Source organism: Dermacentor silvarum, chromosome 2 (genome assembly GCF_013339745.2).
Source record: "Dermacentor silvarum isolate Dsil-2018 chromosome 2, BIME_Dsil_1.4, whole genome shotgun sequence".
In the NCBI taxonomy this organism is placed as follows: Eukaryota; Metazoa; Arthropoda; class Arachnida; order Ixodida; family Ixodidae; genus Dermacentor; species Dermacentor silvarum.
In genome coordinates, this window is record NC_051155.1 from 246,198,244 (window position 1) to 246,219,904 (window position 21,661).

A 21,661-nucleotide genomic window follows, 5' to 3' on the forward strand; every position below is an offset into this window, starting at 1 on the left:
GTTTGCACATATCAAAGTGAAATGAATTTATTCTCCTTGAATAAAACATACAAGGAAAGAGCAGCTAGAAAAATCTTCCGAAATCAGTAGCTTATTAATTGAGGGGGTGGCTGCCTGTTTGCATGTCAGCAACAGCTCGCAAGCATTTTTTACAACCATAACTGCTTTCCACACAAATACAAAGGAACACAGCTAAACTTAACATGTAAATACAACATAGTTAGCAGAAAGTAATCTTGCAGTGCTTTTCTGGACAAATGTGACACATCTGCAGAGTTATTTACAAAACTATTGAGCAATGCTGGAAAGATATATGTGATACTGAACGTTTAGCATAGCTGTCATGAGGAGTAGGTATGTTCCAGACATTCTGGTGACATGTATTGTATATCGTAACATTTTCCTGTGGTTGCAAAATCACTTTCCCTCAATTGCAAGATGTATGTAACATTCAAGCATGCTCATCAGAAAATCGCATCTTTCCGCCAAGTAAGTGACTAAATGGAAACAGTCTGAAAGATGGAAAGCAGGAGTCTGCAAACTGTGGCGTACAATTCTTGCATGCAAGGGAATTAAGCTTTTTTTTGCAGAACACTGTCAAAGGCTAAAAATGTTGCAATTACAGTACAAGTCAATGTAGCATAAGCTGACTGCAGCAAAAGGTTTACACACATGGAATGATGCACAGTACTTTTGAACTGTGCATGCTTCCAAGTTTTTCTTTACATCTTATTCGAGACTTCTGCAGAATGCTTTGGTAACTGTGGTGCTCTGTAATATGGCAGTATTAACCTTTATTTTTAACTGGTAGAGCACCTGTCATTTAAGTATGGCTTGACGTTATATAAAGCTAAAATTGAACCACTCTTACAAATGGGCACATGGTGATAGAGGGGTGGCTAACAGTCACCCAAATATTTATTCAGAAATATTCGTGAGCCGCTGTTGCATGCCATGGAGTTGCTATGATGATGAAGGCAGGGTGATCTCAAAGCGTGAAATGCAGTCCAACAGCCATGCAGGTTCAACATAGGTGGCTGCATGGGTGCGGCTTGTGGCGGGTGAATCGGTGACCACAAGCACAGCCTGGTTGTGGTCACCACTGGGGGGCACTCTGCTGAGCAGGCGAGCACCGGCTAGCGTGAGAAGCGTGGCCAACTCGTCCCGTGAGGGTCCTCGTGAAAAGGGGCCCTGCAGGACAACGCTGTAGCCGGAGAACAGGGTGCCACCGCCGCTGAGGCGCGCACGCTGTGGAGCTTTGCTGTTCGGGTGTTGCCGCACCCCTTGGGCTTCGTGTGAAGCCTCATCTATGCGGAGGCCGTGCTGTAGACAATCCTCGACCCCTGCACCACAAATTCACATTGATACCTGTGCTGCGTAACAGTACTTGCTGGTGAGGAACACATGGCATTACTTGCAGAATGCAGCAAAATAACCAATTCCTTGGGTCTTTGTCATTCCACCGTGGGACACCCTTCCTAATAACTTGTCCCCTGAATCGGCCTCTCAATCATCCCCCTCACTACACCACTAACAAAACCAGTTTGGGGCACCTACTAGTAATTCCCCTCTCCTATTTTAATGCAATTCTAAAAGCCTCCCAACATTAAACCCAGGGGCCTTACGCACATGCACTAAATCAGTTTAGACTTGCAGACTATTTTTCAGAGCCTTATCCACATTCATTTGGTGGGAGAAGGTTTATTACTGGAGAAAATAAAGGCCTGACTTTCTTCAAATTTTGCTCTGAAACATCAGCACGAGTGTATCAGCATGATGTCGTGGATTAAAAACATTTTCTTGTTATTTTGTGACATTTTGGCACAGGAGCAGTTTTCTAAACTCTCTAGGTTGAGTTTCTGGTTCCCTTAAATGCAATGTATGTCTCCTTTTAATTAAGAATTAACTTGACCAGAGTAGATGCCGTCAAAGTCTGCTGTGTCACATCAAGCTGGTGTGGGAACTTAGCGTTGTAGCCCCACCTGCCTTTCGTTTGACCCTCCTTCTTATGGTAACAGTGCTCATTTTACTATTACAGAAGCATAACTTGCTACTACAACTTAGTATTCCATTATAGAGTTTGGAGCAAGAGAGCTTGAGTTTGTTTCCTATTTAACTGCTTTTAGAGACAACAAAGGAATACACTCGACTTCCGTTAATTCGATTCTGACGGGACCGACAAGATTGACTAAATTATCCAGCGGGTCAAATTTAACATGAAATGACTGTTGCTTAGAAAAGAACTTCAAGAACATTGTCTTTTTCTTTTTTCCTATGTTCTGTGCCACATGCAAGCCGATTCTGCTGTTTTACTTCAGTGTGAGACATCTGACTGACTCACTGTTGTCGAGGTAGTGCATATGCAAAAATATAGCACAACCACCAATATAATGCAAGGTATACTGCATTATAATACGGGAAGAAGGGAGAGGACACCTTCAATTCCATTAAAAAAATTCGGTTGCAATTTACCGGTAAATGCAAGAGAAATGTGTTAGCATTACGTCACGCCTTTTTGAGGTCCTGGATGCATGATTTAAACTGTGTTCACTACACTGCAAAGCGTTGTTCAGGAGCTCACTCGACACATGTCCTGCCTCCTCGAGCAGTGAAGTGCAACTGAAGGTGGTTCGGAGCAGACCACCATCATTTGCACCACACACGCACGCACGCACTATTCTAAGCTCTCCCATCCCCTCTCTACCTTACCATGTGACCGGCTTCCCACACTTTACACACATACAATTTTTTCCACTTTGATGCTCCTATTGCTAACGCATTAAAATGTGCTTATAACTCCAGGTAAGCATGTGTAATACATCTGTACCCTTTTACACTAGCACCTTTTAGCATACCACGATGCGCCCAGGTATTGTTGTAATGCCCACCGCCTGCGAGTACTACAAGTTCCGGGTTTCGCTCTGCCGCGTATTGCAGTAGCCGATAGGCCATCGCTCTATCCTGAAATATTGTAACAGGCATGCGGCGGGGAGCTGGCATATTTGCATGGTTAGGCCGGCTGGACGGGCATCGTTGCTGAGCAGCAGGTCATTCGACCTAGACACCCGGAGATTACATTCTTTTGCAGTTGGATTCCTTTGCGCAGCCACCCCATCTCCTTTCGTTGCGCTCTGTGCACGCTCGCTGACCGCAAACCCGTGCCCCTTGCTACTGAGAGGCTGGCTTTTCCGCAAAGTTTAGACGTCCAGTGGCTGAGCACGTTTTACAGGGGGAATTTCGCCAGCAGCAGGAAACCATTTCAAAATTCATCGTAAAATAAGACACCTATTCTTAGATTACATAGACATAAACACCAAGAACCGTGTTTGCTGCCCCACAGCCAGCAATATATTCGATTTGTTTCGAATATTCGTATCCAACTGAATAATTGAAATTTTTTCAAATAGTTCTCGAATCGAATATTAAAAATATATTCGATGGTACTCGAATTTTCGAGTACTCCTAGTAAATACGGTAATCGGACGTTGTGAGCCATAGTTATTACTTGAACGTCGTCCTGGGGCTAGTCGAAAATATGCGTTTTCGATGGGAGATGACATGTGTTCAATGCATTCACCGTCCCCCAAGCTCCACTGAGAGAAATGTTGCCACTAAAGGGGTCGCAATTGGAGTTACCAGGGGGCTCAGGCGCATGCGTGCTGACCAGTGGCGCACCGACGGGGGGGGGGATTCGGGGGTTGCAACCCCCCCCCCCCCTGAGGCCGACTTAACCCCCCCTTTTGTCTAACCCCCTTTCTTTCCTCACGCATTTGAGTGCTGCAACTAAGATGTAAGACGCGCAATCGACTGCACACTCGCAAAGAGCGCATTTTTTGACAATTTCCCGTGAAATAATCGAAATTAGTGCTGTTTAGATGGTATTGGCAAACTGCCAACCCCCCCCCCCCCCCCCCCCTGGCAGAGATCCTGGGTGCGCTACTGGTGCTGACTGGTCAAGTTTGAATTAACCGGCGAAGGCCAATTTTAGGATCAAAATAATGAAAGTTTTGGCACAGAAATGCATGGGCGCTGACCAGGATCTTCGGTTAGGATGAAATTAAGCAAAAAATCGAATTAGCTGGAGTCGAATTGATGGAAGTCTACTGTAATAATGCGGACGTCCCTTACGGTGCATCATTGAGACTTTGCTGTACCATTTTAGCCTACCACAAGCCAGCAGTTTTAGCCAAGCAGTTATCGAAACTTATAATTTGCAGTTCACAACACAGGTGAAAAACTTGACTTACAAGAAAAGTTGACAATCCATGTTCCAGCAGCCATAGCGCTGAGCACTTTCAGTGTCCGCTGGCAGCAGTTGCCCTGTTTGTCACAGCTCACCACCAGGTGGCTCACTGCAAGAGAAGACAGGCTAGCCAGTTTCCATTAGCATGTTGAAGACCTTCATTTTCCATGCTCAGGTGGCAAACCAAGCACACTGCTGGAAGGCACACTGCTGTTCATCAGACCAATGGCCTTAACCTCTTAAGCACTTTGGACAAGCCTAGCCTGTCAACACGATACAGTCAAACCCACTTATAACAGTACAAGTTTTAACAATATTGTAGCGATCCACATCACCAGTGGCCAGAAAGCAGGAAAGAAGAAGAAGAATGCAGCAATAAACCGATAGAGTCATTATGTCTACAAAGAAATATTACATTGGCGCAGTCGAGGTCTGGAACCTGCAAATGAAGATCAAGTTTGGAATCATGCACTGTGAGGGGCAACCCTTCGTTGTGGGTTTCCAACCAGATGGTGAGAGATACGTCGGGCTGCCAGAAGACACTACCACCCCGAGTCTTCTGGAGACGATTTACCATATAGCTAGAGCTACTGTAGATGACCTCATCACTCAAGGTATTTGACTGTCAGCATGAATCTTGATGATTTGGTGCCTTGGTTAGGAAGAGCCCCACTGGCACATGAAATGTGGACGCCAGCAAATTTCACTGAATCTAACACAGGATGTGTCATTAGTACATTACAAGAAATGCAGATTATATATATATAGCACAGCAGCATCAGCTCTTAGGACTCGTTATTTCAGCTGCAAATATGAAAGGAAAGCGCAAAGACCTTTTTGTGAGACCAGACTTGTTTGATGGCACTCCCGCGGGCATAGCTTTTTGGTTGGATTACTATGAATATGCCTGTAACAAAAACCGATGGACAACCAATAAAGGCCACGTACATAATATGAGACCTTTCCGCTGTGGGAATGCACAGAAGTGATTCAACTTGTAAATACTGCTTGGACTGAATGAAGGAAAAGCTTCTTGAGTGTTTTTCAGATGAATCCTGTAGAGCTCTGGAATAGTGCTATTGTCTACAGGCAGAGAAGCACTAATAACAAAGAGTACGTTTTTGAAAAGTGACAGTTGCTTCGTACTGCTGACCCGATATTGGCAGATTCTTAAGTCATCGCTCTTGTTATACTTGGTATGTCTAGCTATTATCAAAGACCGATTCAAGTGAGGTCTCTTACCACTATGGGCGAATTACTGCTAGCACTGAAGTATACATGTCCGGAATACCGTGCACCTGATAAGGAGTGTCCAGATGCTAGTGGATGGCCGCACTTTATCAGTTTTAATTGATACTGGTGCTTCTGTAAGTTTATTCAATGCGAGCCTAGTTGATGCTGACAACATTATGCGTGGGAAGACCACCTGTGTCTGCGGCTACGATGATTTTTGCCGAGAATATAATAGATGGACATCAGCTTATCTTGAGTTTGAAGGTGCAAAATTAAAGGTTGAAGCGTTGGTGGTGCCCAAAGTCAATTTTGATGTTATCTTATAAGGCCTGATATGAAACGCGCATGAAGATTAATATCCTCTGGATTAATTTGGTCACCATAGGAAGAGGATGTCAACTTCATATCGCCCGAAATACTGATCGTAAACTGTCTCTTGTAGAGAATGTACCTTTGAAGTTTTCAGAGATATTGTGCATCGACCCATATCCAGAAGCCCCAATAGCCATTGACGCACCTTTCCCATTACGCAACAATACTATAGTCAAGAGAAAGCCATATAGCCTCAGTCATGAGAAAAAAGTATGGTTACTCTTTTGCTGCACAGTGTCAGTGCTTGAAACGCGCGTTTATTGCGCTCTTTGTGTAAAACACTACATGGATGGCAGCACTTCTTTAGTGTTCAAAGGCCGCATTTATTCCAGTCTTCGCATTCTGCTACATAGATGGCAGCATTTTGTAAGCACTCAAAAACTGGTTTTTGAAAAAGGGAAGTGTGTAAATCTCATAGACCATTCTCTGCACTGAGAGGTAAGTATAGGCTCGCAATAATGTTTACCTGGTTAAGTTTTCTTTGCACCTATCGTATAGCTCTAATTTTGACAAATCTCCACATCTTTGCCAGGCGAGTAAAGCTGGATTGTAAAGCTTACTGACATCGGCATGGATCGTCAAGTCCGTCGCTTGCACTGCCGTTAGCGCTTTAGTGCAGAGCCCAGCTCAGTGGAGTCTGAAGAGGGCAATAGCAGCATCACTACATGGCGTTCGTTGTAAGGCAACAAATCAGCTGTCCGGGATGCCTAAATTCATTCATTGTACAGGCAAATTCATTGTAGTGTCTTCGTTGTATAGGCATCGGCAATACATATGAAAGATAGGAATTTGGCCAGAACATAACGAATCTCGTTATACAGGTCATTTCGTTGTAGAGGCATTCAATTGTATTAAGATATACCTACTCATTCATCAAGGTGTATGGCATGCAGCCCAAATAAGATTGCAGAAGGTCAAGTAATGACTGCAGAAACAAGCGCAAGCAGCACTGCAGTGACAACGTGAGCACAAACGAAGTACTGTTATGCCTGAGGCTCGAAAAGTTCGAAGTGCCAGTCGTGCCACTGACCATCACGGGAGAAGGCCGCCGTGCAGCTGCCTCCCAGCAACCGTGCACATTGGGCCAGTGCCTGGCACTGAGTCTCGTCCAAGCCGGAAGCCAGCAGCACCACAGCACCAGGCTCCTTTGTCTGCTGAGGCGGCTGGGAAAGGCAAGCACAAGTTCTTACCTTTCTCTTCAACTGTGGTTGATGTCCATCTTACCCCTATTCTCAACAGAATCACTTTAGAAAAAAAACTTCCCAAGTTTCAGAGAGCATGTTTTTGCTCAGAGAGAAAAAACGTTTGAATTAGACTTGAGAGTACTTGCATATGAAACTAACATCCAATATCAGTTTCATACTATATTTGCTATCCCATGGTGAAATTTGTAGCCTTCTTACAAGAAACTGAAACAGGTGTGTAGTGAGGAAGAATGCCTTTATATTTTCTCATTTTCTAACTACATCTTTTCGCATGAAAGGTAAATCGTCATTGTATCTTATGGTAGTCTTATGGCAGGCTCGTATTAAATACTACAGCTGCAATTTGTGCATCTGAATGCATGCAGCCATCCAGTTTCCTTGGAGTGGTTGGCCTTGTTGGAAACTGTGTGTACTGTTATCTGTGTGAGAAATGGTGACACACTGATGTTTTTGTTACTCACTACATGTGTAGTTAGAATATGGCTTTCTCTTGCTTCAGAACAGGCTACAAGAAGTTGAACAGGACACTATTTGAAAAGAACACCCTGAGAACAAAATTAAGCAAAAGAAATGTACCAAAAGCCAGAAGACTAGAGAGATTACACACTGTTTTAACACTATAAATTACATACATGTCACCACTTAGGTGGGCAGAAGGGTGGAAGTGAGAAACTGCGCTTTGAACAAATTTCAGAAGCAAGGAAACCTGCTTTTCAGATAAAGGTTTGCGGCAAGCACCTGTTCAAATTTGGATGACCTACAGAGGTGCACAGCAGCATTGTAAAATGTATGTCACAGATGCTAGAATAGCCCAGCAAAATTGATGCCAGACCAACTTGATAATGTAAATAGTTAATTAAAAAAAATAAAGGGCTACCAAAGCAGAACCTCAGTGACAGTTATTCCACCACTCCACTTTTTAAATGTCTTGTTTTTGCAGCTAGCTACTGTGGCTTGTCGTTCTGATTTGTTGAGCAGATGTGATATGCATAGCTTAAAGCCAGGTGAAGAAACAGCTCCCACAGTTAACAATGGCACCAAGGTTCAACTACAGTGAACCTTCATATTTTTTTCTAGGCTGGCTAGGTATGGTATAGTTAGGAAGTCGTGTTTCACTGCAGCAAGATTGCATTGTTTACAAGATTAGTTAAGTAAATTGTGGGGGTTAACATGGCAAAGCTGCATAATGAGTTACGATGAACAGTGTAGTGGAGTGCTCCGGATTAAATTCAACCACGTGGAGTTCATTAATGTCCGCCATAGTACAGTACAAAGGTGTTTTTGTATTTCTGCCTCCATGGGAATGTGGCTGCCACAGGCAGTAATTGAACCCACAACCTTGTGCTCAGCAGCGCGACGCCATATCCACTAAGCCATTGCTGTGGGTCCATTTACAGAATGAAGGCAAACATTTGTTTCCGTTACAATCACTTGTGGGTCCTCTTAGCTACCTGTATTTCGGTGTGCAGTATTTTTTAGAAGCATTCCCTGCAACCAACCAGTTAAAAAGGTGCTTATGGAAGGCCCGCATGTGAACATTCATATTGTCTCGGTCTCTGCCTCTGCAGTCTCGGTCTATTGTCTCTGCATTCATAATGCAGCAATATGTTGCGTGCTGGATGCTGCCTATCCGCACAGAAGTGCATGCAGTAGTGAGTGCTTTCTGCACACACTGGTCACACACCCGAGGCGATCCAGATGGCTGGTGTGCCCGAGGGGCAGCAGGTGACCGCAGGGCAGCCCGCATCAGTTCACTTTGGGCAAGTGACACAGGGGTTCGGCCATCATTGGTCCTGCATTACATATGCCCCGAAGACTTCCTTAAGAAGAGCACTGTTACCATGACTGCTATCACCAAAATTGCATATAGAAAGCAGCACCATGAATGGGCACTTGTCCCTTTTTGCATGCTGCACTGAGTGGCTCTGTACGTGTTTTGGTGTGGGTACATACCTGGCATCTATGTCAGCTCCTGCACTGCACAGTTGCAGCACCACATCGGGCACATTACTGAGCACAGCATCATGCAGTGGTGTGACACCATCTGGACCGGCTGCGTTGACACATGCACCGGCTGCAAGCAACAGACGCACCACTTCCACGGCGCCTTGGCTGGAAGCCTCGTGCTGGATATGACACAGGGCACATTCAATGACCAGCTACAGCACAACACTGTGAATGCACAATTTCTGTTGAGACTTTGTGAACCCCATTTTTGTGTTCCTTCAAATTCAAAAGCAGCACTCATGCAATTTCTTGTGTGCTAATAATGCAGCATGCGGCAACACTTTTGATCAGTGGCACTCACTGCCAATGCCACAGACACAATTGTAGTTGACATCTACGCAATGCGAAACATTGCCCCCATTTTTGCAACATGAAATGCCAATGTGCACCAAGCAGGTCGGGCCTGAGCGTCCCCAGATGTCTGTTGTAGTTATTGTGGTTTCAGCAAGCATATATTTGCGCTCTTCGAATTAGGCCTGGGCGAGGCAGCTTCTTAAAGGGCCCCTAAACCACCCTGCACTAAAAAATTTGTTACAAGTTACATAGTTGCTGAAGTGTATTAGTCTATGAACATATAGCTGCAAGAATATTTTGAAATGGTGCAGTAATAGCAAAGTTACAGGTGTTTGATGAACAAAAATGGCGCCATCGCCGTCTCTCGCTTTGCTTTGCTACCCACCCAATTCGCACTCTCTCCTCCTTGCCATATACGCTCACCAACTCTATGCAGTGCAGCAAAAGCTGCAGCTCCCATCAACACATCAGCAGAAAGGCTCCTCTGTTGTCCACCCCTAATTGCCCTCAGCCTGAAGCTGACTGAATGGAAACTTCATAAAAGGTCTAGTGGTGCACAATGGGCAAGCCCCCTCCATTCTCAGAACACACAGTCGGCTCCTGTCATGTTGGTGCCGTCGTTCCTTGACGATTGACCAATTGACAGCTTTTACCCCCTGGTGATGTCACTTGGAACACCCTGTTCACAAGGAGGCACTGGAAAGGCCAGGAGAGGAGAGTCTTTTTGGAATCTGAGGCATTCTAGCAGCACGTAGCGCTACTGTCATTCGCCAGAGATTATGGTCACAGCATTTTCTACACGATGTGTGCATCTGTTTGAAATGTGTAGAAAAATATCAGAGGTTGTTTACAGGCCCCTTAAGGCTGGGCATTTTGGTAGTGTTTCAAGACGGCGACGGTAAATCAAAACGGAATTGAGCTGGCGGGTAACGGTGGAATACATTACCACCAAAGCAAACCGTGACGCTCACTTTGTGCCACTTGCAGCAGACAATGGCAGCGTGCTTGGGTTATTGCCTGTTAAAAGCATACAGTACACTTCCAGCAGCACTGCACCACATGTGCTGTGAAACAGGTGGGTGACGATGCTTATCGCAGTAGGGACGGCGGTGATAGCTGCGACCCTACTGCAGCCCTACTGCAACCCACGAGGAGATTTGGCGTTACTGGAATAGAAAATTGAATGTGTGGTGCCATTTTCACGTGACTACTGCTTTTGATTGCGCTCACCTCGTGCGTTTTGTTGTTTACATAGGATCTAGCGGCTGGAAAACATATTATACAATCACAGTTTGGCGATGTACTGACCTTTGATGCCGAAAGATAATGTTTTCCGAGAATGTATTATACCAGTAAAAGCATAACTGAATTCGGTCATTTTTTGTGCTCTCGATTGCGAACATTGGTGCCGGGAAATCGTACGAAATGGAATCCTATTAACAAGCTTCTACTGTATTGTGCACAATTCTAGCGCACAATTGCCATGGAGACCAAATAGTTCTTTTATTACTTTTGTGTTCTTCAAAGAAAAAGTGCAAACTGGACCCATTATCAGGCAGGCACAAGCAATGGGGCGGGTAAAAGCAACAAAACACAGGCTGCCAAATTGTGTGCATTTACATGAGAACATGCATTGCCTTTCACTCACTAGAGGTGTCCAGCCAGCGTTGTCACGAACATTGGGATTGGCACCTCCACTGAGCAGGGCCTTTACACGGGCTGCATCACCCTGCATAAGGCCAATGGCAGTGGCTACTTGTGAAAGAGCCTCTCAGTAAACCAAGAAAACCATCTGCCATTGATTGGGTCAATGAAGCACACCTTGATAGCTGCCACTTGCAGGGGTGTCTCCCCTAAACGGTTCCGCCTCTCTGCAACCTTCCTGGTGTTGACTCCCATGCTGCTGCTTCTCTCTGCACACACATGCCAATTCGCATCACTTCATTTGTGCAACTGCTTCACACCGTTTACAGCTAAAGTTTTCTGAGCAAAAGACACATGAAAACAGCTAGAGTCCTTCACAGCCAACATGTGCATTCTGAAATATAAAAGGTGTGGAGCAAAGTTCCGCGTAGAAATTTCCAATTCCACACTGTAGAGCCAAGCAGTGAGGAAAATCAATTTTTCTACTGCTACCCACTCAAGTCTACTGTTGCATACTATTAGCAACCAGAGATAGCATAAGTGGGCACTCAATCAACAGTATTTTTTTTCTGGCCATGCATTCATTCGCATTAAGCTAAACTTGCAAGTACTCAGTCATGTTCCTATTCTCCACTCATACATTCACACTCACTGTCACTCACTCGTGTTCATCCTAAAAACACATTCTTGGCTAGTAAAAGCTGTTCAAATCACTTGGCTAAATGAGCCATTCAGGTACAATTGAATGGATCCAACGTAAAGCAGAATGTCCCCACTTTTGCTTGGCGTTGCATGCAATTTCTGCTGTTGCTTCATCTAGACCAATGGCATACACCAGTGCAACAAGGAACTTCTCTCCACTGTCTTAACCCTGGCAATGCTTTCTGGTGTGGATAAGAGAAAGCAATAAAAAGAATCAAAGTATGTTGCCAGGCATGGCTTACCCTCATGTTCACTGATGCCAGTACAGTTTGCTCCGTTTCAGGTGCACACTGCAAGATTGCTCAAACAATTCCATTCAGTCTTTGATGAGCGTGGTTACAAGTAATTTTATTCACTTTATTAGCCGCATCAGTTGTACTCTAGGCCTTTGACTTTCTCTATGTTAAACAATTAATGTTGCCAATTAACTACAAACACAGCTATACAGTCTAGCTTACAACATCGCTGCAGCAGAAGCAGAAAGTCCACTTCCCAACAAAATATTCCCCTGAAGTCGAGCCTTACCTTGGACACCTTTAGCAGGTGTGCCCCTTGCAGCAGGTGAACCAGGTTGCCCAGCATCTTTGGCACCTCTGTCAGTGCCAACTGCATAGTGGTAGGCAATTGGACAAGTGCACATGTTGGCAATGGATAGGGACACAAGCTGTACATAAACTCTTGTATGTTTGCCAGTGAAGTATAACCAGGACATTTTTTTTTTATTTTTTATTTATTTTTTTTTTGGGGGGGGGGGGGGTACAGGCGGGTGTCGTCGCAAGCCATTTTATGCCAAATGTCCCTACATGGCTCACATAAATTTCGCGGGGGATACGCGCCCGGTGCCCCCCCTCAGAGTGAATGAGGCCGTCAGTAAAAGGTTGTTTGTTTTGTAGATGAGTGCTTTGAGAAATTGAGAAATTAAATTGAGCATACATTTTTTGACATCAACTTTGCATTCAGCGTGTTAAATTGTGAAGTTCAGTCATAAAAATTGCCTGTATTTCCTTGCTGATGTTTGCTAACTGTTGCCTGCACAAACTTTTTTTTTTTTTTAATTCTGAAGTACAGTGTGGCTCTGAGTAATTTAATTAAAAATTGTGAGGAGGCAATAAATACTATATATGTAATGAAGGCTGGCTGTAATGAGGCCAGCAGCGCAAATTGACAACACAAGGCAAAAACATATTTGGCAAGCTCGCTTGCAGGCTGACATCTCTTGACCTGATGAATTTAGGGTTCCCACTTTTGGGAAAACCACATCAGTTTGCATGCACATGTATGTTTCTCGCCCTGACCATCGTTTCGCACATTTAGCTCCTTAAATCTCCCACCAAGAGGCACAATGTCAAGCCCTTCTTCACAAACTTGTCCTGTAAAAACTAAACAATACTTACCATCACTGGCATGGGCAGCATCTTGCAAGCAGCCATCCCCACCCGGTGCTGTTTCTGCAGTTAAGCGCAACTTAAATTATCATTTCTACAAGTGTGCGACATCAACATGAAATATTAATGGAGAGAAATAACAAAACGACCGGCATACCACCGCTGAATTTTGAGTTTGAGAGGAGCTGTTCGAGCTTCGCGGCGCAAGTGAGCACGCCGCTAATCTGCGGGTCCGGCTTGAGCTCGCGTTGTGTTGTCGGGGAGCCACAGATACCACACGCATCACGGCGACCGATGCAGCGCCTGTGTTGAGCACCATCAGCATCAAGCCACACTAGTGCGGTGATTGAGAACTCACCTGCATACTGTGTGGCCGCACAGGCCAACAATGTGCGGCTCTTGAAGCAGGTCCTCGCTGCAAGGACGCGCGGTAAGACAAGATAGACGCAAATGCTGCCATCCGCTTACCACTGTACACACTTGAGAAGAGAGAACAGCTCCTCCAGCGCACGTCTCGTTTCTTCCATCTCCTGTGTATTTGTTTCGCCTGTTAAGGTATGGATAGTTGACAGCTCCTCGAACTCACCGTCTCTATCAGCTGTTTGAGTTTTTGGCGCGCAATCGGAACCTTCGCTATTTCGACGGGGGATTCTTCTGTAGTGCGGAGGTCTTTTTTCACACCTCTGTGGTATTTTTCTTTTATTATTACTATTATTGCATTTTAAAAATGTGTGAACATGGGTACGCCAGAAGACTCGAGACGTTTGTCCCCGCGGTTTGTGTAAACGCATGCGGGGCGCTACTGCCGGGTGACGGGCGGTTTGGTGTTGGCGTCATGGCTGCTGCTGTTGGCGGCGGCGGCAAGTGGCCGCACTTGCCGTCAAACGTGATGGAGCACATTTTCAGTTACCTGGATCTGACTACGGCTCGCAATTGCACACTGGTGTGCAAGTACTGGCACGCGCTGCTCAGCGACGAGAACAATGACGTGTGGAGGCTACACTGCGCGCGCAAGCTGGCCGACGCGGCACTCAAGTCTGACCTGTTGTGGAGCGTACCCAGCAGCAAGGCGAAGTTACGCGCCTTCTACCACGCGTGGGACCCGCGCGAGTGCTCGCGCAATATCTACATCAAGCCGAACGGTTTCACACTGCACCGAAACCCGGTGGCGCAGAGTACGGACGCCGCCAAAGGCAAGCGTGGTTTTGCCGAGGGCCGCCACTGCTGGGAGGTCTGGTGGGAAGGGCCGCTGGGCACTGTCGCTGTAGTTGGCATCGCGACACGGGAGGCACCCCTCCAGTGTCCCGGCTACGTGGCCTTGCTCGGCTCCAATGCGCACTCCTGGGGCTGGAACCTGGTTGACAACCACCTGCTGCACAATGGCGACAGCCAGGGCAACTACCCGTTGCTCAACAATGCACCCAAGTACCAGGTATATGTGCCGTCCAACGTCCATGGCATTCCGACAGTGCGTATCGCGTGCTGCTCTTGCCAGCACCTGACGCGCACGCATCTCTTCTCTAGGTGGGCGAACGACTGCGAGTGATCCTAGATTGCGAAGACAATACGCTTGCGTTTGAACGCAACTACCAGTTCCTTGGAGTGGCTTTCAGAGGTCTGCCTGACAAGACGCTCTACCCCGCCATCTCTGCTGTCTACGGTAACACCGAGGTCTCTATGGTGTATTTGGGCCAACCGCTGGACGGCTGACGCTGTCCCCCAGGGATCTGTCGCGAGCTGACATCTACAAGCATACCTCACCTGCTGGAGCAAGGGTGAGATAGCAGTTAAATGTGGTGGTATACATTTTTAAGAATTTGTGTGGCATTGTGGACAGGCATGCAGTAGCTAGTATCAGTCTTCAAAGGAATCGAGTACCAATGTATGACCTGAACTTGTGAAAACACTAGAAAAAAATTCATGCTCCCTGCTCACAAAAGTTGTACGACAGGCGATCATCATGTTTTCCTGTGCTTTTCTGTGAGCAAAGGTGGGGTGGTTTGGCAAGATCCCGCTGGCATCCTTAACCAGTAAGAGGGAAATGTAGCTTACCGGTCGTACATTTGGCTGCACATTCTGAATCAATTCTTGGGGGGATGTTGTGTGGTGCCACACAAGTGCAGCGTGCCACCTGTGTGCCTTGTGGCCTTGGCAAATCTAGGAGAAAAGTGCAGCCATTTATAAGCTCTGTCATTGGCTGCTAGCCTTTTCAACAAATACTCGTGTAAGAATGCAAAGGGTATTAAGCAAACGTTTCTTTGCTTCTTACTTTGCGCATGCTGGCTGCTGCTGAATGATGATGGTTGCTTTTGCACGCTTGGTCACAAAGGGTTAAAACTCATGCTATCCCCATTGCCTATGTTGTAGTGGTGGTAAGCTGGTTGGCTCACATCAACACTGCACCACTTTTGAAACAAAGCTTTCTTTGCCTCTTCACCTCACTTTTCGACTGCTGTCTTGCATAATCGGCCACTCTTGGGGATAGTGCAAACCGCGTTGGCCCAGGGCAACCAAGGGCATTATATAATACACCTAGTGCCCACAAACAAAATTTGGTGGAAGCAAGCTTGGAGGTAACATACGGCAGAACAGAAGCATATTCAATATGCAGTGAAGCATGGTTTAGATTGTGAGCACATGCTGGCTTGCAAATGCAAAGCAGAGCATCAAGGAGAGTGGTGAACATTTTGCCCAGAAATTCAAAGCACAGCAGCGTCGGTACACAGCAAGAAAGGGCTAGGAACACAAGTGAATGCTTGCTTGTCAATGCGAATCTGTGTGTTGGTGTTATGCAGTGATGAGACAGCAGCAGAAAATGATTGTCATATACAGGTGTTAAAAAGTATTTTAAGAAACATTTTTGTGAAAGACGAGTTTCGTTTGATGTGTAATGCATGCACAAGTTTACATTGAGCGAAATGTTTCCTGGTGAAAATGTGTCAGTCTTTCTTGTGTGATCTATACTTTCTAATGGTCACTAAATAAGAACAGTATTCTTTGCAATTTCCAAGGAAAGTTAGGATTACAGACATTTGGGCTAGTTGGTTTGATACAGTTATTGGGACCATAGTGCTTATAATAGGTGACTTAGACAAGGAAGAATGACATGAACAAGCGCCCGTCCTTGTCATTCTTCCATGTCCACATCACCTAAGCACTATGGTCCCAATAACTCTGAAGAAAGGTTCACTTAAACTGATTTGGGATCGTGTAATTTTTTTTCTTTTCAGTATCTGAATGATCTCTAGTGTAGCACTACGCTGCGGCACCAGTGGTGGCTATGGAAGAAATTTTTTCAAGAAGTGGTTCAAGAGAAAGCTGTTTGATTGCAAGTAATTTAGCGCGATTAAAGCCATTACCAACATGTCCTGACACTATCCAGACCTGAAGATTTTGTCAGTTCGTTATCAGCTACAATGACTGTTGTAACCAAAGTGGGAGAGATTAATGCCCACACAACACAAAGCAGTTAACGCTGCATCATGTTATCTCTGCTGCCAAAAGCTTACGCGACAGTGCTTGCACTTACATAGTATCAATTGCAGGAGAACCGTGAACTCGTGGTGCAGGCTGCGTGTGCTGCACTATCAGACCGAGATCAAAGTGCTGCGCTCCCTGAACTAGTGCACAAAGTGCTGCCAAATTGAAGAAACCTACCACTTAAAGTGAAAAGGTACAGCTGTGGTATTCAAGGTTAGTTGACTGGCCAATTGGGCAAGCATGCACTACTTAAATGTCATCACCTGTGCTAATGTGGTTTTTTCATTGGGGCCATGGAAGTAATTTACCCTTGGCAGTACAACTGTACCTTTCCGTAATGAAGCATGAAAAGCAAGAAGCATGCATTTTACAGCAGTCATTCTGTGCCATCAAGTGCATGCACCGAAACTCGATCCTGGTGGGCATTGAGGTTTGACCTTGTTGGTAAAGCATGCTTAGGATGGTTTGAGCACAATGATGGATGGGATCAAGCAATTGAACACACAAGTGCTAGCGCTTGTGTTTGTCCGCTTGCTTATCCTCATTTGTCACATTGCTTAAAGGGACACTAAAGAGAAACATTATTCCACAATATGAAAACTGGCACTCTTACCCCAAAAAGATGTTTGGTAAGCCAGAAAAGATGCAAAAATGAGACTGCTGGCAAAAATGCCTTAAAGTTCCTGTACCAGCTAGCTGTGCCGCCATGGATTTTGACGCTGTCTCCTTGAGCCTGGTTAAATTTTTATCCGTAAAAATGAATTGCATTGTATTCTAAAAGGGCCAAAGACTGAGCTTAGGAAGTTTCAAGAACTTCTACTGAACCGCAGTGGCCAAAATGCTTAAAAAACTATCATTTTCTCTTCTAGTAATCAACCCATTACCGCTAAAAAACAGCACTAGAGTTCTTCAAGAATATGTTGATTGTCTAAACTGATTCAGTGTTTCTCTGTAGTGTCCCTTTAAACCATCCTCAGTGTGTTGGTCCTGATGTGGCTTTGTAGCATATCAATCACCAGCATTAGTTTGCAATGTTTGTAATTGCATATTCTGTTCTTTGGCAGTTAGTGTTCATTGCAAGAATAATTTCTGCTTCATACCCCTGCCTACCATCCATTCAGAATCGCACCAGTAAGTATGGGACTTGATGATTATGTAAAGTCAATGTCCGGCATTGAGTATAACATGAACAGTACAGTGCCAACATTGGGGACAATGGTGGCAATGTGACCCCCTTGGCATAGCCACCATTGGCAGCGACCATTTGCAACTATAGATCCACATGATGAAGTTGGACACATTTCTACTGGAAAATGCCTCGCTCAATGTAAATTTGTGGCGATCAATCACCGCAGACATGTTGAACATTAACCAGAGTCTGTCACGTACACTACATATCGAACCAAACTAGTCCTGCATGAAGTGTTTCTAAAAGTATCTGTTTGTACCTCCAAACAATGCAGTATGATTCCACTGCTATCTCATCCCTGTGCATCGATGATGCTCGGCTTTATGGTTACAAGCAAGCGTTCAATTGCATTGTAAGCCATTTTTTGCTGCATATTGACATTGCTCCGCATTGTGTTTCTGGTTGAAATTGATCACTCTGAGCTCAGTGCTTATCCACTTCACACATTGTTCCACTTCGAGGTTACAAGCCAGCATGTTACAACCACGCCTTGCGAAGCCCTGACGTTGACCAGTCATGACCCATCATGTAAAACAACAGCCAGCACCTGTAGAGTGTGTGGAAGAGGTAAAGAAGTATTTGCTTTAATATGTGAAATCAGCAAAGTTCTCTCTAATGCTCGTGTGTGGGAAATGTGAGTGTGGTGGGCCGTAGTGACACTGAGTTACAAGTCTGATCACAAGCATTCAAGTGTGGGCCATGCACATTTGGTTCAAGTAAGATATGCCTTGTGAGGCGTGACTAGCAGATCTACATATTCTTAGCAGGCTTGCACTTTGTTTACTCACCAGTGGCCTTGTGAGCCACAGGTCATGAAATTTTTCCATGATGGCAGTGTTGTCATTCGAAAATGTGAACAAGTTCGTGACATGGCTAGCAGCCGATGCAGTAGTCTAGACGCTGAGCAACTTACAGGGCATCATATGGCGGTAATAACATAAAGCCGGGACATGTTTTTCATAATTCGGGAGCTTTCTTCAAAGCGCTGAAAAAAAGAACCATGTTCATGTTAACGTCATGGAAACAACTTCATTGAGCATTTCTGAGCATGCTCTACAACTTTTCTAATGAAACTTATGCCCTAAAACAAATCTTTATGAAATTGCCACAGGTAAGCCTAGCTAATTAGCTAACTGTTCACACTCGTGACTATGAACAATTGCCACTGGTCGTAATAGCCTAAGGTATACTACTTTTCTTTTAAAGCTTTGTTCAAGTTATATGAAACACCCAATATGCTTGAGCATCCAGATAGCTCACTTTTGCACACTGATCCACCCAGGTTGCCATCGTGACTTGCGTTTGGAAAGGATTTAATGTATCACTGCCGGTTTGCACATCTTCAGTTACAAATAGACAAGAATTAACAGTCAATAAAGCTAGCCTATGGTTACTACTCGGTAGATTTCTTACTAGTGGTTGCCGTATTCACGCAACAGCTGCACTCGTGTGAAGGGTCATACCTCTTGCATCTCTGACGGCAGTACAATTGGGAAGGGGTGGAGCATCAGTGAACACCTAGCAGATCTAAGCAAGCTTATGCCAAAGACTGCATTACCTCTTACGTGACACTCCCTGCAATCTCCCCCAACACCATAGCGTGCTGCTCATTCGGCACGACTTACTTTGACAGTAGCATCAGGGACCAAGAGATCTCACAAAAAGAAGCGTGACTGCTTTTATGCCTGACTTGGGGCCCACCTCCCCACCTGCTCCTTGTTCGTGCACTACTCTCTTACAGCAGCTTCAGACTACCTTATTCCACTTAAAGCTGCAGTGACATTTTGTAACTACTATGCAGTAGAGCTCGCTTGCTTTTCCCATTTTCTTGTAGCACTTGCTTATAATAAGTCTTGAAAATACCAAGCAGTGTTCTGCGCCATTGCTCAGTCTTGGGTATCTTTAATAATTAGTAGCGGCTTGTAGATTTTAATCGACGCACCTTTGTGACCTACAGAAACTTGCAGAAACTTTTCTCAAGCTCCCACAAATGTCACCTGGACATTGTTTTGTTCACCTGTGTGCAAATCCAATTTAGCGTGTCAAACTAGGGCAGTATTGCTAAACAATAGTCACTGTTAATGTCATTTAGTCAGTGCATCCTGCCAGGGTCATTCATCTGAACCTTATAAAATATTATTTATTTATTTATTTGCACATAACAGTGTAACTGTGGACTGTGCAGGGCTGTGCAGAAAGGTAATAACCTGTATGCAAGTGTAAAATACAAATAAAATACAAATGTAAAAGAAAAAGCTAAATGACCCCTTTCCTGGTGATCACCAGATTTTGTGGATTTCTTAAGAAGGAAATCATGAAAATGTCCAAGTAAAAACATGTCACATATTTACCTATGTAGGTGTACCCTAACCTTCGGGCCAAACTACAAAAAAAAAAAAAAAATTGTATATTGCACTAGTCTAAAGGCTATTTTTCACTTCTGATTCAACGAGAACTCTCACCTTAGCTGTTTTGGTGAATGTTGCAAAGCTAGAAACATATCAAGTTTTCTTTGGAAAGAAAATTCTTTAACAACAAAGTATAGCGAAATTTAAGTTGCACACTAATAACAAAGCTTAATTTGTCTTCATGCACTAATATGGAAATCACATAGGGTAATAATTGTATTGTTGAACAGTAAGCATAGACCGTGTCGCAGCTTTCAACATTATGGTTTGAGAAAATATGGAGGTCAATGATTCATGACACTTGTGCAGTTCAGCTTAGAACGACATAAGGTATGCATTCAGTGTCATTTCTTCACATACTCTTATAATTGCACTGCACTCTTCATCGTGCTTAGGCTGTGAGGTTGCAATTTTGACAAGCTAACCGCACTGCAGCGCCACTCTGATGCTAGTTTCGTACAGCTAAGGGTTGACTAGGGAAGCAACAAAATAGATCAAGCATGCATATGCCGCACTTGGAGGGCAAACTGAAAAGTAATTTGTTGCAGGTGCATCCTGTGCATGGGTAGAGTGGTGACCAATCTGCGGGCAGAGCCTCGTCAACCAGAAGACAGTGTACCTGCCATTGCGTCAGTGTAGGTTTAAAAAAGGTGGAGCCATTGACAAAGCCATTCTACCTGAAGCATCCTGTGCTTGCTAAGCAGAATGTGCTAAGCACATTGTTAGATTGGGCAACCTATGGATCACCAATACATGGGCAGGCACGTATCACTTGGCACATAGTAAGGTGATCTTCACCTGCTGTGGTTACTCAGTGGCTATAGTGTTGCGCTGCTGAGCACTAGGTCAGGAGTTCTATTCCTCGTCACGGCAGCCACATTCTGATGGGGACAAAATGCAAGAGTGCTCGTGTACTTATATATAGGTGCACATTAAAGAACCTCGGGTGGTCAAAACTGATCTGTAGCCCCCCACTGTGGTGTCCCTTTGGGACATTAAACCTACATTTGAGTCTTCAATCTTGTGTGGCTACAGGCACAGTGCACAGAGCTTTGTCTTGCATTTCTGTATGCTATATGTTCAAAGAACTGTAACCATGACTAGAGCTATTGGCGCTTAGTTACAAGACTGCTAACGCATTTCAGTACTTGTGGCCTGTGTCTTTGTGCAGCACTCCTTTGCTCAATCGCCCAACTCTGGCTGTAGGCAACTCCTGCAGCAGCAGAGGTGTCTAGTCATTGCATTGTATGGAAAGAGATTATTAAACATGGTTTTCACCAGCTGTTGCACTTATTTCAACGCCCACCACGAGGCACCACTCCTCCTGGCACAGTGGCTTTGGCATTCACCTTCTGATAATGATGTTACACTTTTTATCCCATTTTTTGGAAGCTGCATTTGCATGAAACTACAGTAGAAACTGGGTTGTGCAGCATCACGCTCTGTACTCAGTTCTATTCGATATTATCAGGCCCGTTTTGGCAGCCAGTGCAGAAATT

The 21,661-nt window shown here is 44.8% G+C and overlaps 2 protein-coding genes across 6 annotated transcripts; one reads left to right on the forward strand and one right to left on the reverse strand.

The window, feature by feature from the left end:
* Positions 1-281: 281 nt before the first annotated feature.
* Positions 282-13,739, reverse strand: LOC119443043 (BRCA1-associated RING domain protein 1). The gene is made up of 13 exons (XM_037708174.2): positions 13,672-13,739; positions 13,554-13,615; positions 13,444-13,500; positions 13,243-13,388; positions 13,095-13,148; positions 12,226-12,306; positions 11,176-11,267; positions 11,003-11,083; positions 9,007-9,179; positions 8,738-8,846; positions 6,879-7,011; positions 4,248-4,352; positions 282-1,343 (listed from the first exon to the last, which is right to left on the reverse strand). Exons 2-13 carry the CDS (start codon positions 13,610-13,612, stop codon positions 964-966), a joined length of 1,470 nt encoding a protein of 489 aa, XP_037564102.1. The 5' UTR covers positions 13,613-13,615; positions 13,672-13,739; the 3' UTR covers positions 282-963.
* On the forward strand, positions 13,491-21,444 carry LOC119443044 (F-box/SPRY domain-containing protein 1). Of its 5 annotated transcripts, none has more exons than XM_049662556.1 (5): positions 13,491-14,517; positions 14,610-14,860; positions 18,029-18,106; positions 18,216-18,321; positions 20,711-21,444. In XM_049662556.1, exons 1-2 carry the CDS (start codon positions 13,813-13,815, stop codon positions 14,793-14,795), a joined length of 891 nt encoding a protein of 296 aa, XP_049518513.1. In that variant the 5' UTR covers positions 13,491-13,812; the 3' UTR covers positions 14,796-14,860; positions 18,029-18,106; positions 18,216-18,321; positions 20,711-21,444. The 5 variants fall into 5 exon arrangements, with proteins under 5 accessions (XP_049518513.1, XP_049518514.1, XP_049518515.1 ...); XM_049662555.1 differs by lacking the exons at positions 18,029-18,106; positions 18,216-18,321 and adding exons at positions 16,631-16,778; positions 17,630-17,696 and having other exon boundaries at positions 13,492-14,517; XM_049662557.1 differs by lacking the exon at positions 18,216-18,321.
* Positions 21,445-21,661: the final 217 nt, after the last annotated feature.